This window comes from Physeter macrocephalus, chromosome 4 (genome assembly GCF_002837175.3).
Source record: "Physeter macrocephalus isolate SW-GA chromosome 4, ASM283717v5, whole genome shotgun sequence".
In the NCBI taxonomy this organism is placed as follows: Eukaryota; Metazoa; Chordata; class Mammalia; order Artiodactyla; family Physeteridae; genus Physeter; species Physeter macrocephalus.
In genome coordinates this window covers 108,183,330-108,198,577 of record NC_041217.1, presented here as the reverse complement: position 1 = coordinate 108,198,577, position 15,248 = coordinate 108,183,330, and the positions used below count along the sequence as shown (strand labels likewise).

The 15,248-nt window shown below is 34.3% G+C and overlaps 2 protein-coding genes across 10 annotated transcripts in view; one reads left to right on the top strand and one right to left on the bottom strand.

Moving 5' to 3' along the window:
• The window catches only part of CLCA2 (chloride channel accessory 2), a 41,354-nt gene extending 34,687 nt beyond the window's left edge, over window positions 1-6,667 (top strand). Inside the window, exon 14 of the mRNA XM_007115972.4 lies at window positions 2,756-6,667. Coding sequence (XP_007116034.2) covers window positions 2,756-3,198 — 443 coding nt within the window. The 3' untranslated portion in view covers window positions 3,199-6,667. The remainder of the gene's footprint in view (window positions 1-2,755) is intronic.
• ODF2L (outer dense fiber of sperm tails 2 like) overlaps window positions 1-15,248 on the bottom strand; it is a 138,090-nt gene that overhangs the window by 96,800 nt on the left and 26,042 nt on the right. The window lies entirely within an intron of this gene.

Here is a 15,248-nt window from a genome sequence, read left to right as displayed (position 1 = left end):
CTGATAAGTTAGCTATCATTCTTACTGTTGTTTTTCTGAGTATAAAGTGTCTTTTTTCCCTTCTGGCGGCTTTAAATTATTTTTCTTTATCTTTGGTGTTTAGCAGATTGACCATGATGTGACTCAGTGTGCTTTTCTGATACTTATTCTGTTGGGGATCACTGAACTCTTTGAGTCTGTGGAGTGTTCTTTTAATCAAATTTAGAATATTTTCAGCTGATACATCTTCAAAAAATGTCTGCTCTAGTTTTATTCTTCTTTTCTTCCTGGGTAATATTTATATTATATAATATTATAGTATAGTATAGTATATCATATCATATCATATCATCATACACACTAAGTGGATATATCAGTGGATCTTAAGGGTCATTGAGATTCTGTTCAATTTTTCTACCTTTTCTTTAGCCCTTCAGTTTAGATGATTTTTTTTAATTAAAAAAAATTAGTTTATTAATTTATTTATTTTTGGCTGCATTGGGTCTTCGTTGCTGCACGCAGGCTCTCTCTAGTTGCAGCAAGCGGGGGCTACTCTTCATTGTGGCGTGCGGGCTTCTCATTGTGGTGGCCTCTCTTGTTGCGGAGCACAGGCTCCAGGTACATGGGCTTCAGTAGTTGTGGCATGTGGGCTTCAGTAGTTGTGGCTCATGGGCCCATTTGCTCTGTGGCATGTGGGAAATTCCCAGACAAGGGCTCGAACCCGTGTCCCCAGAATTGGCAGGTAGATTCTTAACCACTGAGCCACCAAGGAAGTTCCCATTTGGATGATTTTAATGGACCTGTCTTCAAGGTTACAAATTCTTTCTTCCATTGTGTCCAATCTGCTATTAATCCTCTCAAATGAATTTTTTTCATTGCATTTTTTTTTTCAATTCTAGATTTCCGTTTGCTTCCTTTTTAAAGTTTCCATATCTCTCCTCAAACTTTCCATCTCTTCATTCACTATATCCAGCTTGTCTTGTGTGTAGACCATTAACTAACTCATCATGGTTATTTTAAGGTCCTTGTCTATTAATTTCAAATCTCAGTCATTTGTGACTGTTTTTATTTGCTGATATTTTTCTTGACTATATATCACACTTTCTGTTTCTTTGCATGTCTGGTAACTTTTTATTGTATATTGGACATGTGGTAGTAAATTATAGACTCTGGACTTTGTTATATTCCCCTGAAGAGTTTTGAAATTTTCTAGTAGTTACCTTGGATCACGTGGAATTTGAGGAGGCTTTGTTTTACTTTTGTCTAGGGTTTGTCTATTTCAGTTTTGCTCTTAATCCTAAGGCATATCCCTTAATTCTGGGACACAATCTTTTTTCCTAAGGCACAGCTTTTCTAGTGTTTTAATGGACATCTCAAGATATTTACCAAGCTCCTCTGATGTGGCAAGACTCACACTCCAAACTCTATATCTCCCCTGTGGTGGGCACTGGCATAAAACTCTGCTCCATTTTTCAGCAGTCTAGCTGTTGTTTTTCCCTTGAGCCCTTGATTTTTCACCCACACATGTACAATTCAGAGGTCTTCCAATGATTTGAGAGAAGTTAATACACAGAGTTGGGGCTTATCCCTCTCTGGCTCCCTCAATTTTCAGCCACTTGGCAATCCCACACTCAGTCCTCTGATTTTTAAAACCAAGAAGATAGTGGCTTTCTGTATCAGTTCCAGCTATCTTTACTGAAGTGGAAAGTGCCCTTGGAGGAAAAACTGTATAAACATGAATCAGTCTCAGCCTGGTTCTCTTTCTTTATGAGTTTTAACTCCTCTGGTTCCTGTTTGTTTTTATTCCCCTTTCTTTCTTCAGAGTTTATACTTGTTACCTGCTGGTGAGTTAGTCCAATAGAAGCCACTCAACCATTACCAGAACTAAACTTTATCTTTGACTTAAGTTACAAATATTTTTGTCACTTAACATATATGTTTATATTTTGCTTAGGAGATTTTTCCCATGTAGAAAATTTTCATTTTATGTATATAAATTTATGGATTTTTATGTTTATGGCTTGTGAATTTTGAGTCTTAATTAGAGGGTCCTTTTCCACTTCAAGTTTATAAAGAAATTCATTCATTGTTTCCTACTACTTAATAGTTTTCTTTACATCAAACTTTTTATTTACTTTGGAGTTTATCCTGAAGAATAAAGGTTTGCAGTATGTATTCTATTTTTTCCAGCTTTTTACCCAATTGTCATAACACCATTATCAAGAAATTTATACTTTCCCCTATTAATCTGGGTTCTACCTCTATCATATACTAAATTTGTAAATGTATTTTGGCCTATTTTTATACATGAATCTATTCATGCACCAGTACTGCAGTTTTTCAGTTATTGAAGCATTATAGTGTTTTTACATCTGATAAAGTCAGTCCTTCCACTAAAAATTTGTTTTTTTTAACCTTATATGGCTAATCTTGCTTATTTATTTTCTGTTTAAACTTTACAATAAGCTTGTTAAAATAGAAACTAGAGGCACTTTTAATAAAATCATGTAAAATTTACAAAATAACTTAGGGAAAAATAACATCTTTATTGTGTTGAATCTTGCTATTCAAAAACATAATAAAACTTTCCTCTTATTCAGGTTTTAGTATGAGTTCTTATGTAGTGTCTTAAAGTTTTGTTCACATTCATATTTCTTGCTTTGTTTATTCATAGGAATTTTGACTTTTTTGTTGCTATTGTCATTAAGCCATTTCTAATAAACTAGAAAGCTTACTCAAAATCACTTAACTTGCCATTTGTATTTTTTAATTTCAGCCAACAGCTATGAAATAAGAGTGAGTAAAAGTCTACAGAATATTCAAGATGACTTTAACAATGCCATTTTAGTGAATACATCAAAGTTAAATCCTCAGCAAGCTGGTACCAAGGAGATATTTACATTCTCATCGGAGTTTTTCACAAATGGACCTGAACATCAATCTGATGGAGAGACACAAAAAAGTCACAGAATTTATGTGGCAATACGAGCAGTAGATAGGAACTTCTTAAAGTCTGCTGTATCTAATGTTGCTCAGGCATCTCTGTTGATTCCCCCAAATTCTACTCCTGTATTTGCCAGAGATTATCTTATATTGAAAGGAGTTTTGACAGCAATGGGTTTTATAGGAATCATTTGCCTCACCATAGTTGTAACACATTGTGTTTTAAACAGGAAAAAGAGAGCAGACAAGAAAGAGAATGAAACAAAATTATTATGAACAAATGTGCAGAGTACTTTCCTTCTTAAATATAAGACCCATGGCTTTTGCACTTTACAAAAACAAGCCAATAAAGTCAAATTAACATCAGATTATTAAAAATGCTTTGAGTTTTTGTGTAGTATAGATCAGATTTTTACATGGTAAATAGACAAAAAAATCTTTTATAACACTAATGGAGGCAGAAGGGAATTAGAAAACCTTTAAGCTTTGGCTATGGACAAAAAAATAAAAGTTATTCTCTAAGGTAATGTATTTAAAGGCAAAGGCAATGGCAAAATTGAATCAGAGTCAATAAAAGCTTGTCTTATTGAAGAAAAAAAATAGCCCAAGTAGAGAAAAGGATGTTAGGCCTGAATGATATAGTATAACTATCTATGTGAAGCAATTGTTTAGTTGCTATGATTAATTTTTAATTCCCCTTTATCTGTTCAGAACAGGTTGCTTGTTAATGACTAAAGATCAAGCTGTATTTTACATATGAAGTGTCTATTGTAAAGTTCTTTATCTCTTTCCATTTGGTTAACTATACTACAGATAGATCCCACTGATAGTGCTCAAAGAGGTGTTGGTTCACTATAAGAGTTAACCTTAAAATGTAGGTATTATCCTTGTCCCCTGACACTAGTTTTATAACAGAGGCCTATTGAATTTATTGTTTATAACTTTCTACTCTCATCAAAGCAGCTTTCCAAGTTATTTGCCTTGGCTGGTATTCAAGGAAAATGGTTATAGTTCTCATAAGACTTTAGATAAAGAATGAAAGACATAGTTCTGAGCTTATTTTAACACATATCAATACATAGGCTATATAATTTTATTCAATTTCAAACAAGGAAGAGGTCACAGGGAGGGACTGACCTTTGGAAATTTTTAACTGATTCTGTTTTTTTTTTTTGTTTAAATAAGACTCCAGGAATCCTTTTCCCACAAAGGGTGATTTACCTACAGGTATTAACCTACAGGGGTGGAGGGTGACTAGAGAGAGGCAAGCACACGTCACAAGGAAATAAAAATTATCTTTTATTTAATTTTGCTCTTATGTTTTAAAGATTACTGAGCAATAAAATCACATGCTTTGCATATTACAGAACTTAAAACTTTACTGGATAAATACAAACAACAATGTGGAATAGAACTGCTTTATAACTAGGACCAACTAAGAATGACAATTAGATTAAGTTTTGGGGGGTGGGGAGGCAATTGTGGGGAGTTGGAACAAGAATGAAAAGAGGGCATGAAACCTTGAGGAAGAGACTCAGAGCAGTGCTGGGGAGTAAAATGACCAGCAAATACCTATACCTAGGCTGCCTCCTTGCTGTTCATACTACATCCCAGGTCTGGCCTGTCACATGCTGAGTCTGCTAGTGCCAAAATTTTCACAGATTGGAACTTCAAGTCCCCACTTGGCAGTCAGTCCCTCCTCCCTCTATTGCCACTGAGTCTGGTATCAGTGGGATCTGCTTCTCTGTAGCTTCAATGGGCTGGTAAAATACTGAGATGGGGTGTGGTGGGTTTTAAGTCTTCAGATGTTTTCCTCATTTTATAGACAGGAAAATGGAGGATTAACGGAGTAATCTAAAGCATTGTGCTGTCTAAAGGCAGAGTATATAGGAGTAGAGTCAGGTTGTCATAAGGCTCCTTCACTCCTGTCTATTTAAGAAGGTGTGGAAAGATGCCAGGGATTATGCCTAGAAATATTTAAATCTTCAAGGTTAATAAGCAGGAGAACAGGTCTAGGCTGAAGGAACAGGGCTTTTTTTTTTTTTCTTTTCCTCCAGTTTTGTCAGTATAGAAATGAACAAATGGCTTTAAGTCCAGAAATCAGTAAATTGGAAGAGGCAAGACTGAGATTAAGGATGTTAAAGTGATAAACTAAAATATATTATAGCAGGGTTGAAAGGGTGATCTCATCAAGTGAATAGGGTAAACAAGCTTCAGTGATTGTGAGGGATTGAAGCATTAGACAACAAGAAATATGTGGTAAATGTGGGAAGATAACTGATTTCGAGACCCCAGAAATCGTCAATAGAACAGAGCCACTGGAAAGGAGGTGACATTGATCCTGAACAAATGATAAGGAATAGAAATAGACAAGAGTTGGGTCAAAGAGAACGAGGAACTGTGAAGCATTGGTTAGTGGTTGAATACCACATGAATAGTGACATCACTGAAGATTTGATCCAAGATTGCAAGAGGAGGAAAAAATATGAGACAGATGCTCAGTTATCTGGTAGAGGAAAGAGAAGTCTAGGGATTGAAGGTAACACAGGCAAGTATTATTATCTTCACATGCCAGGATGGTTGTTGTTATCAGTATATAGAAATTTGTTCTGAAAATTGAGGACAATATCCCTTACATTTTTACCCTATTGTTTTTATGGAGAGTAAAAGAAAGTTAAATCTCAATGGGAGAGAGAAAATTTTTAGGAGATGGATTCACTGAGCAGATTGCTGTTTATGGGTACAATGCTGACTGCTCCAAAAGTATGTTTGCACCTGCATGTTAGTACTAGAAAGTCTACCAGAAATTATTTTATTTGCTTTAGGCTTTGCCTTCTGCTATAATGTAATTATTTTGGAAGAGTTGGTCCCTAACTATATCATTTATTTAAAACAATGTGATCAATTCAATTGCACTAATGGCAGAGTTGCTCATATCAAACTAATCTTCTTGCTGATAACAGTAATAACTCTGGAAAAAATATAAAACACAGCTCTTTGAAGGCACTGGACACCAAGAAAAGCAGGTAGAACCTGGAGGAGTTATGACCCTTGAAAAAAGGAAAGCAATCTAGGTGAGATCCACATTTAACCAGCTTTTCCCCCAGAAGGCATTCCCAGTTTGCTCAGAGCATCTGAAAAGAGCTCAAGCAGAAAGCAGCAGTCTTACTGGGTTGAAAAGCCAGAAGTAAGAGTTCTGGGTTGCTAAAGCAGTGGAAAATTGAGGGAGGAAATCCGAGGAAGGAAGCAACTACAAGAGGGAAGTTCCCAAATCTGCATCCTCTCAATCCTTGGATGAGTCCTAAACTGCAAAGGAATTTAATGGAAAATAAGAGCTTAGCAGCTAAAAGAGCTGAACAGAGAGTTCAGCAACTGCCCAGTCCTGAGGAGAGAAAATTTAAGGTTCAACCCCACCCAAGTTTTTTTTTTTTGGTTTTAAATTTTTTTATTGAAGTATAACATATATACAGACGTGCACAAACTGTAAGTGTACAGATCAATAAATTATCACAAGTGAACATTCCCTGGTAATTACACCAAAATCAAGAAGTAGAATATTGCCAGAATCTCAGAAACTTGTATCTTAACCTCTTCCTGCAACTACCTCCTCTCCAATGTTTACCACAGAATGACTTTCTAGCACCATGGCTTAGTTTTTGCCCGTTTTGAACTTCAGATAAATTCAATCATTTGGTATGTATTCTTTTGTGTCTGGCTCCTTTCATTCAACATTACATTAATGATATTAAGCCACATTTTGTATACCAGTAGATCTTATTTTTTTATTGCTGTATAATATTCCATTGCTTGGCTATACCAATATAGTCATCCTTTCTACTATTGATAGGATTTTGAGTAATAGCCAATCTGGGATATAATGAATAATTCTCCTGTGAACATTTTGTTACATATCTATTGGTATTGTGATTTCATTTTCTAAATCAAAGATTAAAATTGGTTGCACCAAAATACAACCTCACTCAAGTTAGAGGGGGTGTTTGTGTTTCCATTGAAACTCCAGATTAGGGGTAAGTATCATATCCACAGACTAAGTGTTATGCCCTAGAACCAAGGGCAAAACTGAAATAGATCTGCTCTGAAAAAGTCTAAAACCAAGTCTCTAGAGGATCAAGATTATATTCACCAATAATTAAACTATTGCTAGAACATAACTCAGAGAAAGATAACATAATACAAAGCCTCTACAACATATAATCCACTATATAATAAAACATTAATAGACATGCTGACAAGCAGGAAATGTGTCCCATAATTAATAAGAATAAAAATCTGTCAATAAAAGATGATCCAAAAATGATCCATATTTGGAATTAGCAGATAATTAGTTTAAAATAACATTATAAATAAGATAAAGAAATTACAGGAAAAGAGAAATATAAGTGATGAATAGAGAAAGAAGTTCAGGAAAGATGTGAAAGTCTTTAAAATGAAGCAAGTGAGAATCCTAAAAATTGAAAAATACAATGTATGTAAAAATATTTGTAATGGATTAACAACAGACTGGTACTACAGAAGAAAGGATCATATGACTTGAAGATATGAAAATAGAAAGCATCTAAACTGAAGCATTTCATTAAAAGAAAAGAAAAAGCCCAAATGACCTGTGTGACATTACATGTAAATGATTCCCAGAAGTAGAGGGAGGGACGATAAGGCATAAAAATATTCAAAGAAATATTGGATGAAATTTTTCCAAATTTGATTTAAACTACCAACCCACAGGACTAAAATGCTCAGTGAACCTAAAATAGGATCTATACAAAGAAAATAACACCTAGGCATACCATAGGAAAGATGACTAACTACTCATCAGAAACAATTGAGGCCAGAAAACAATAAAATGACACCTTAGAGTGCTAAAAGAAACCAACACAGAACTCTATATTGAGCAAAGATATCTTTAAAAATGTAGGCAGATAAATAAAAGCTGAAATAATTTTCACCAGCAAGAAGTACCAAAGAAATGTCTTTAAGCTGAAGGAAAATGTTGTCTGGTGTAAATACAAATCTATAGCATGAAAGGAAGATCACTGGAAATGATAAATATGTAGGTAAATATAATACATTATTGGTTTTCTTTACTTAATGCCTTTAAAAGACAATAAATTATTTCAAGCAAAAATAAAAACAATGTATTATGGTATAAATAACATAAAGAAGTAAGATAAATGACAATAAGAGCAGAATGGAAAGAAAGGTGACAAATGGAATTATCCTGTTTAAAGGTACTTACATCATACATATGATATTAATTCAAGGTAGACATAAATTAAGGATGCATATTATAACCCCTTTTGGCACCTATTAGTAATAGAGAAGGGTATATCTAAAAGGCTAATAAATGTGATAAAATGGAACACTAAGACTGCCCAATTAATACAAAAGAAGATAAGGAAAGAGCAAGGAACAAAGAACAGAGGGGAATACAAAAAGCTTATAGCAAGATGGTAGACTTAAAGCAGCTAAATTAATAATTATATTAAATATAGATGGACTAAACTCTTCAACTAAAAAGAGAATTTCAGACTTGATAATAAAGCAAGACCCAACTATATGGAATTTACAACAGATGAACTTTAAATATAAATACATAGAAATTGAAAGTGGGAAAAAGGAAAGTGGCATATCATGCAAACACCAAGCATAAAAAAGCTGGTGTTAGTATATTATTATAGGACAGAACAGACCTCAAAAAAGGAGAGAAAAAGAGGAATCATTTCAACATAATAAAAAATTTCATCAAGAAGATATAGCAGGGCTTCTCTGGTGGCGCAGTGGTTGAGAGTCTGCCTGCCGATGCAGGGGACGTGGGTTCGTGCCCCGGTTCGGGAGGATCCCACATGCCGCAGAGCGGCTGGGCCTGTGAGCCATGGCCACTGGGCCTGCATGTCTGGAGCCTGTGCTCCACAGCGGGAGGGGCCACAACAGTGAGGGGCCCGCATACCGCAAAAAAAAAAAAAAAAAAAAAAAAAAAGAAGATATAGCAATCCTAAATGTGCATGTACCTATTAATAAAGCTTCAAAATACCAGAAACAAAAACTGCCAGAATTAAGGGAGAAATAGACAAATCAACAAGCAAACTTGGAGATTTAAATCTCCCACTGTCAATTGTAGAGTAACTAGACAGAATAATTCAGTAAGAATGGAGAATCTGTGAACAACATTATCAACCAATTTGACCTTCATATTTAAAAATACTACAAGTAACTAGTGCAGAATACATATCATTTTTAAGTGCTCATGTTTATGCTAGGCATAAAACACATCCCAGTATGCAGAGTACAGAAATAGACTGACACACATATGGTCAACAGATTTTCCATAAAGGCTTGTGCAAATCAATGGGTAGAGGCAAGTCAATGGGTAAAGAAGAGTTTTTTTTTTAAAAATAAATGATGTTGGAACAACTAGACATATGTTTGGGAAAGGAATTTTACTCCTACCTTGTAAAAATATAAATTCATGATGGATCATAGATATAAATATGAGTTAAGATATAAACTTCTAGAAAAAAATATAAGAAAATATATTTACAACTATAGTGTAGAAAGATTTCTTAGAGCAGAGAAAACACTAAGCATAAGAGAAAATAATAAGTTGGACTGCATCAAAACTAAATATCTGTGCTAATCAAAGGGCACCATTAATATTAAAAAGTTTAGCTACAGTGGAAGAAAATATTCACAACAAATATATCTAACAAAGAAGTTATATTCAGAACATATAAAAATGTTATAAATCAGTAATAAAAAGACAAAGAACCCAATAAAAATGGGCAAAGGACTTAGACACTTGACAAAAGAGAATATATAAAGAGCCTATAAGCATATACAAAGGCAATCAACACCTGAAACTAATATTGTAAATCAACTATACTTCAATTTATTAAAAAGAAATCAACACCATCAGTTATCAACAAATTGAAAATGATACCTATAAATGAAATACATCTTCATTCCCATTAGAACAACTAAATTATAAATATTGGCACTAAGAAATGTTGACAAGGATGTGAAGCAACTGTAATTTTTTTATATTGGTGAGTGTGCAACAACTTTGGAATACTGCCTGGCAGTTTCTTAAAAGTTATGTATATATCTAAACCTTGACCCAGTAATTCCACTTCAAGAGAGATGAAAAGATATGTCCACCAAAAGGCTTGCTCAAGAATTTTTATAGCTACTTTATTCATAATAGCCCCAAGCGGTAAAAAAAAAGTTTCTATTAAAAGAATGGATAAAACAAATTTTGCTATTTGTATGAATCCACAATGACACACCACTCAGCAACAAAAAGAAATGAACAACTGATACATGCAACAGCATACCTGAATCTCAAAAGCATTATGTTGAGCTAAAGAAGTCAGACTCAAAAGAGCACAGACTGTATGATTCCATTTATTAAAAGTTCAAGAACAATACTAATCTCCGGATATAGAAATCATAATAGTGGTTGTCTCAGATCAAATGTGTTAGCATTCACTGGAAAGCTTTCTGGAGCAATGAAAATGCTACAGGGATTGATAGTGGTTGACTGGGTATGTATACCCTTGTCAAAATTCATTTACCTATTTGCACTTGATCTGTTCATTTTATTGCAGTTACATGTTACATCAAAAGAAACACTATGAATGAATTTATTGTATCTTTCCCTTTTAGCAAGCAATGGTTCTAGACCAGGAGTGATTTTACTCTCCCAGGGGACATTTGGCAATGTCCACTGACTACTTTGATTATCATAGCTTGGGGTATGATCTAGTGGGTAGAGGCCAGGGATGCTGCTAAACATCCTACCTGCCACCAGGCAGCCCCCACAACAAAGAATTAGCCAAAAATGTCAATAGTGCCAAGATTGAGAAACCTTGCCTTATAGGGAGGAAGAGAAAGGCATCATTCATAAGGACATTTGACACCTGAATACAAAAAAAAGTGGCCTTAGTGAAGGGGAAAGGGGGAACAAAACTGAACCAGATTTAAATGAAGTAGAGAAGACAAAAAGAATAGAAAAAAATAGTTTAAATAAAGTGAAGATGGTCTATTTTAGAGGACTGAATTCCATAAGGCTGGTAGAAAATCTAACTGATGAAAAATAAAGAAGGGGAATGGATATAAAGTTGGGTGGATGCTGCATTATGTGTTAAGATCTGTGTTATGACCTGTGAATGTAAAATACAGGGAAACGGAATAGAAGCAGAGGGGAAGTGAGATAAATAGTGGGCTCTGAAGAAATGAGAATCTGATTTAGTTTGCATGTACCATAGGAAGTAGAAAAAGCACAGCTCAGGCACAAAGAGAGAGACAAAATAAGATATGAAAGTTAGGGATACAATTATAGAGTACATGATGATAGAGAAACAAGTACTCAAAGGCACAGAAACAGAAGCTCATATGCATGGAGGTTATTAGAGCTTGTCCCCAAAGGTCAAAAGAAATGCATCCTTCCATAAATCTCTCCTGCACTTAGACTACACAGCTCTTATCAGCAAGATGATACCCTGGATGGGTGGAGAGTGACCCAGATGGTGGCCAATTTTATTTCCCACTCCCTCTAAGCTACCTGCTGCTAAGTCTTATCGAAAAGCTGCTTTCTGAGAACACTTGTCTCGCGGGCACAAGACACAATTGCCCACTGTATTCAGTACAGTGGGCAATTGCTTTCGATAGAAAGATATCCTTGGCTTGTGAAATGGAAGCAATATAAATTAGTAAACATCCAAAAGGAACATTTAAAAAATTGGTATAACCTTACATCACACCAGTATAGGAAAGAAGAAGCAAGAGCATGAAGAAGATAAAAGAAAATAAGAGTGTGAAATGGAAGAGTAAAGAAAAACTAGATTAGAAATTAAGAGTAGAAAAGACAGAACTACCACTCCAATGCTGACATGTTAGGATTTCCAAATGATAGTCTTTAGTCCAATATTTTAGTTTTATGTATAAATTTATTTCAATTACAAAAGTAATACATGCTATTATTAAAACTACAGATGTTTAAGTAAGAAGTGATAAACAAAATAGATGTTAAATAAATAAGCTTATTTATTCCTTTATTAATGGACATTTGGGTAGTTCTACTTCTTGCTATTATAAAGTATGTTCTGAGGGACAAATTATATTACCCTTGTACATATACTCTTATGCACCTGTGTGAGTTGTTCTTTGTATATGTAATGAAGTGCACCTGTGTGAATCTATCTGCAGGGTAAATTTCTAGGATGGAATTGCTATGTTGAAAGATACACACACTTAGATTTTGATGCATAGTTCCTTCCAAAACATTTGTACCAATTTTTCTGTCATCAAAAATGTATGACTACCTGTTTCCTTATGGCCTTATTACCATTACTAAAGGAGGTAATGAACTAGGGGGTGGAAACAGGAGTCATATTGAAGTATTACATGGCAGAGAGCTTAAAACTACCTCTTAAACATCAATATCCTACAAATATACCTTGGTCATTCTTACTTGATGCCATCTAATGCAAAGCCCTGGCTTTCTCCATCTTGTTGGCTCCTCTCCAATTTTTCCCTTCAAGGCTAAGGTTTGGGTAAGTGGGAGTTAAGAAGAAGTATAAAGATAAGATACTTTATTGAATAAGTTCCATTTGCCAGGCATTGTGCTAACTGTGTTATATTTGTTTTTTTTTTAATTTTTCAATATTCAAAATACCAGTATACCATAGCTAATATCAATGAAAGTAGATTTGATGCAAGAGGTATTATTAGAGATAGAAAACACATTTTGTGATGATAATTATATAACAATCCTAAATTTGCCTGCACCAAGAACATAGCTTTAAAATATATAAAGCAGAAGTTGATAGAACTGAATAAAAGAAAAAGAAATAGACAAATTCACAATTGTAATTGGAGATTTTAACACACCTCTCTCAGCAACTAAAGGAACAAGCAGCCAAGAAATTGGTAAGAAAAGAGACAATTTGAATAACATGATTAACTAACTTGGCCTAACATATATAAAACACTGTAACCCAACAACTACAGAATAAATATTTTTCTTGAAAGCACATGGAACGTTTTACCAAAATAGACCATAAACTGAGGCAAAAAATAAGACTCAACCAATTTCAAATGATTTAAATCTTAGAGTATGCTTTCTGACTCTAGTGGAATTAAACTAGAAATCTATAATAGATTAACCAGAGACTCCCCAAGTGTCTGGAAATTTAAAAACACACTTCTTTTTATATAGCCCATAAATAAATAAATTCAAGAATTTATTCTAGGAATGTAAGGGGGATTTAACATTGAAAACTCAATCAATGTAATTCCCCATATAAACAGAATAAAGAAAAAAATCACATGGTAATCTCAATAGATGCATAAAAAGCACTTGATAAAATTCAAAACCTATTTATGATATTTAAAAAGAAAACTCTTAGCAAACTAGGAATACAAGGAGACTTTCTTAGTCTGATAAAGATATCTACAAAATATCTCTAGATAATATCATACTTAATGGCCAAATATAGGATGCTTTTTCACTTGGGATTGGGAACAAGAAAAAAAGATACCTATTCTTTCCACCTGTATTCAACGTTGTACTGGGGGGTCCTAGCTAGTGTAATAAGAGAAGGAAACAAAATAAAAGATAAAAGATTGGAAAGGAAGAAGTAAACATGTTATTATTCACAGATGACATAATTATAAACACAAAATCCAAAAGAATCTACAAACTACCTGAAATAAATGAATTTAGCAAGCTCCATGGATGAAAGGTCAGTACATAAAAATCTAATATATTTCTATATACAGCAATAAACAATCAGAAAATGAAATTTTATAAAAATACCATTTATAATAGCACCCCCCAAACTTTTAAAAACCATGGAAATAAATTTAATGAAAGGTGCAAAAGACTTTTACCCTTAAAACTATAAAACATGGTTGAGATCAAGTAAATAAACTTAAAATGAAGAGATATGCCAGGTCCATGGATTGAAAGACTCAATATTCTAAAGAGGTCAATTCTTTCCAAACTGATGTATAAATTTTTTTTTTTTTTTAGGTAAGAAATGGACTTACTTAGAGAGATACACATTCCATAGAATGTAGTCCATCTCAAAAAGGCAAGAATGACCTTGGGAGAAATAAATACACTCTACTGACAGAGTATGGGCCATCTCAGAAGGCGAGAGGCCCTGAAATATGAGGTGGTTAGTTTTTATGGGCTGGGTAATTTCATAGGCTAATGAGTGGAGGATTATTCCAACTATTTTGGAGAAGGGGTGGAGATTTCTGGGCCACCGCCCACTTTTTGGCCTTTTATGGTTGGCCTCAGAACTGTCATGGCACTGATGGGTGTGTCATTTAGCTAATGTATTACAATGAGCATATAAATTTAATGCGATCCGGTCAAATCCAGGAGTTTTTTTCTGGTAGAATTTCCAAGCTGATCCTAAATTTTATGTTTAAATGCAAAGGACCAAAAATAGCCAAAATAATCTTGAAGAAAAACAAATCTGGAGTGTTTACATTACCAGATATCAAGACTTACAAACCAGCAGTAACTAAGACAATATGGTATTGAGGTAAGCCTGGTCATATAGACCAATAGAATAGAATAGAGTCCAGAAACAGACCTGCACACTTGCAGTCACCTCATTCACAACAAAAGCACAACTGCAATTCAGTAGGGGGAAATGATGGTCCTTTCAATAAATGATCTGCATGTATTGCTATCCAGAGAGGAAAACAAAAAAAAAATCTTGAATTTTACCTCACACTATACACACAAAAATAATTTGAGATAGATCACAAACCTAATTGTGAAAGATAAGACAATAAAGCTCTATAATAGAATATTGTATAACATCTTCATGAACTTGGGAAAGGTGTCTTAAATATGACCCTAAAAACTTTACCTATAACATAAAAAATTAAATTGAATTCCATTAAAATTAAGAACCTCTGTTCATCCAAGAGACCCATTAAGGCAAGCCACCTACTGGGAAAAGATATTTGCAATACATATATCCAATAAAGAACTCAATACCTAGAACATATAAAGAATTCCTCTAGATCAACAAGGAAAATACTAACCTGATTAAAAATTGGGCAAAAAGACTTGGACAGGCACTTCATAACAGAGGATATCCAAATGACCAGTAATTATATGAAAAGGTGTATAACAAAATTGGTCATCAGGGAAATGCAAATTAAAATCACAGTATTGGGCTTCCCTGGTGGCACAGTGGTTGAGAGTCCGCCTGCCGATGCAGGGGACGTGGGTTCGTGCCCCGGTCCGGGAAGATCCCACATGCCGCGGAACGGCTGGGCCCGTG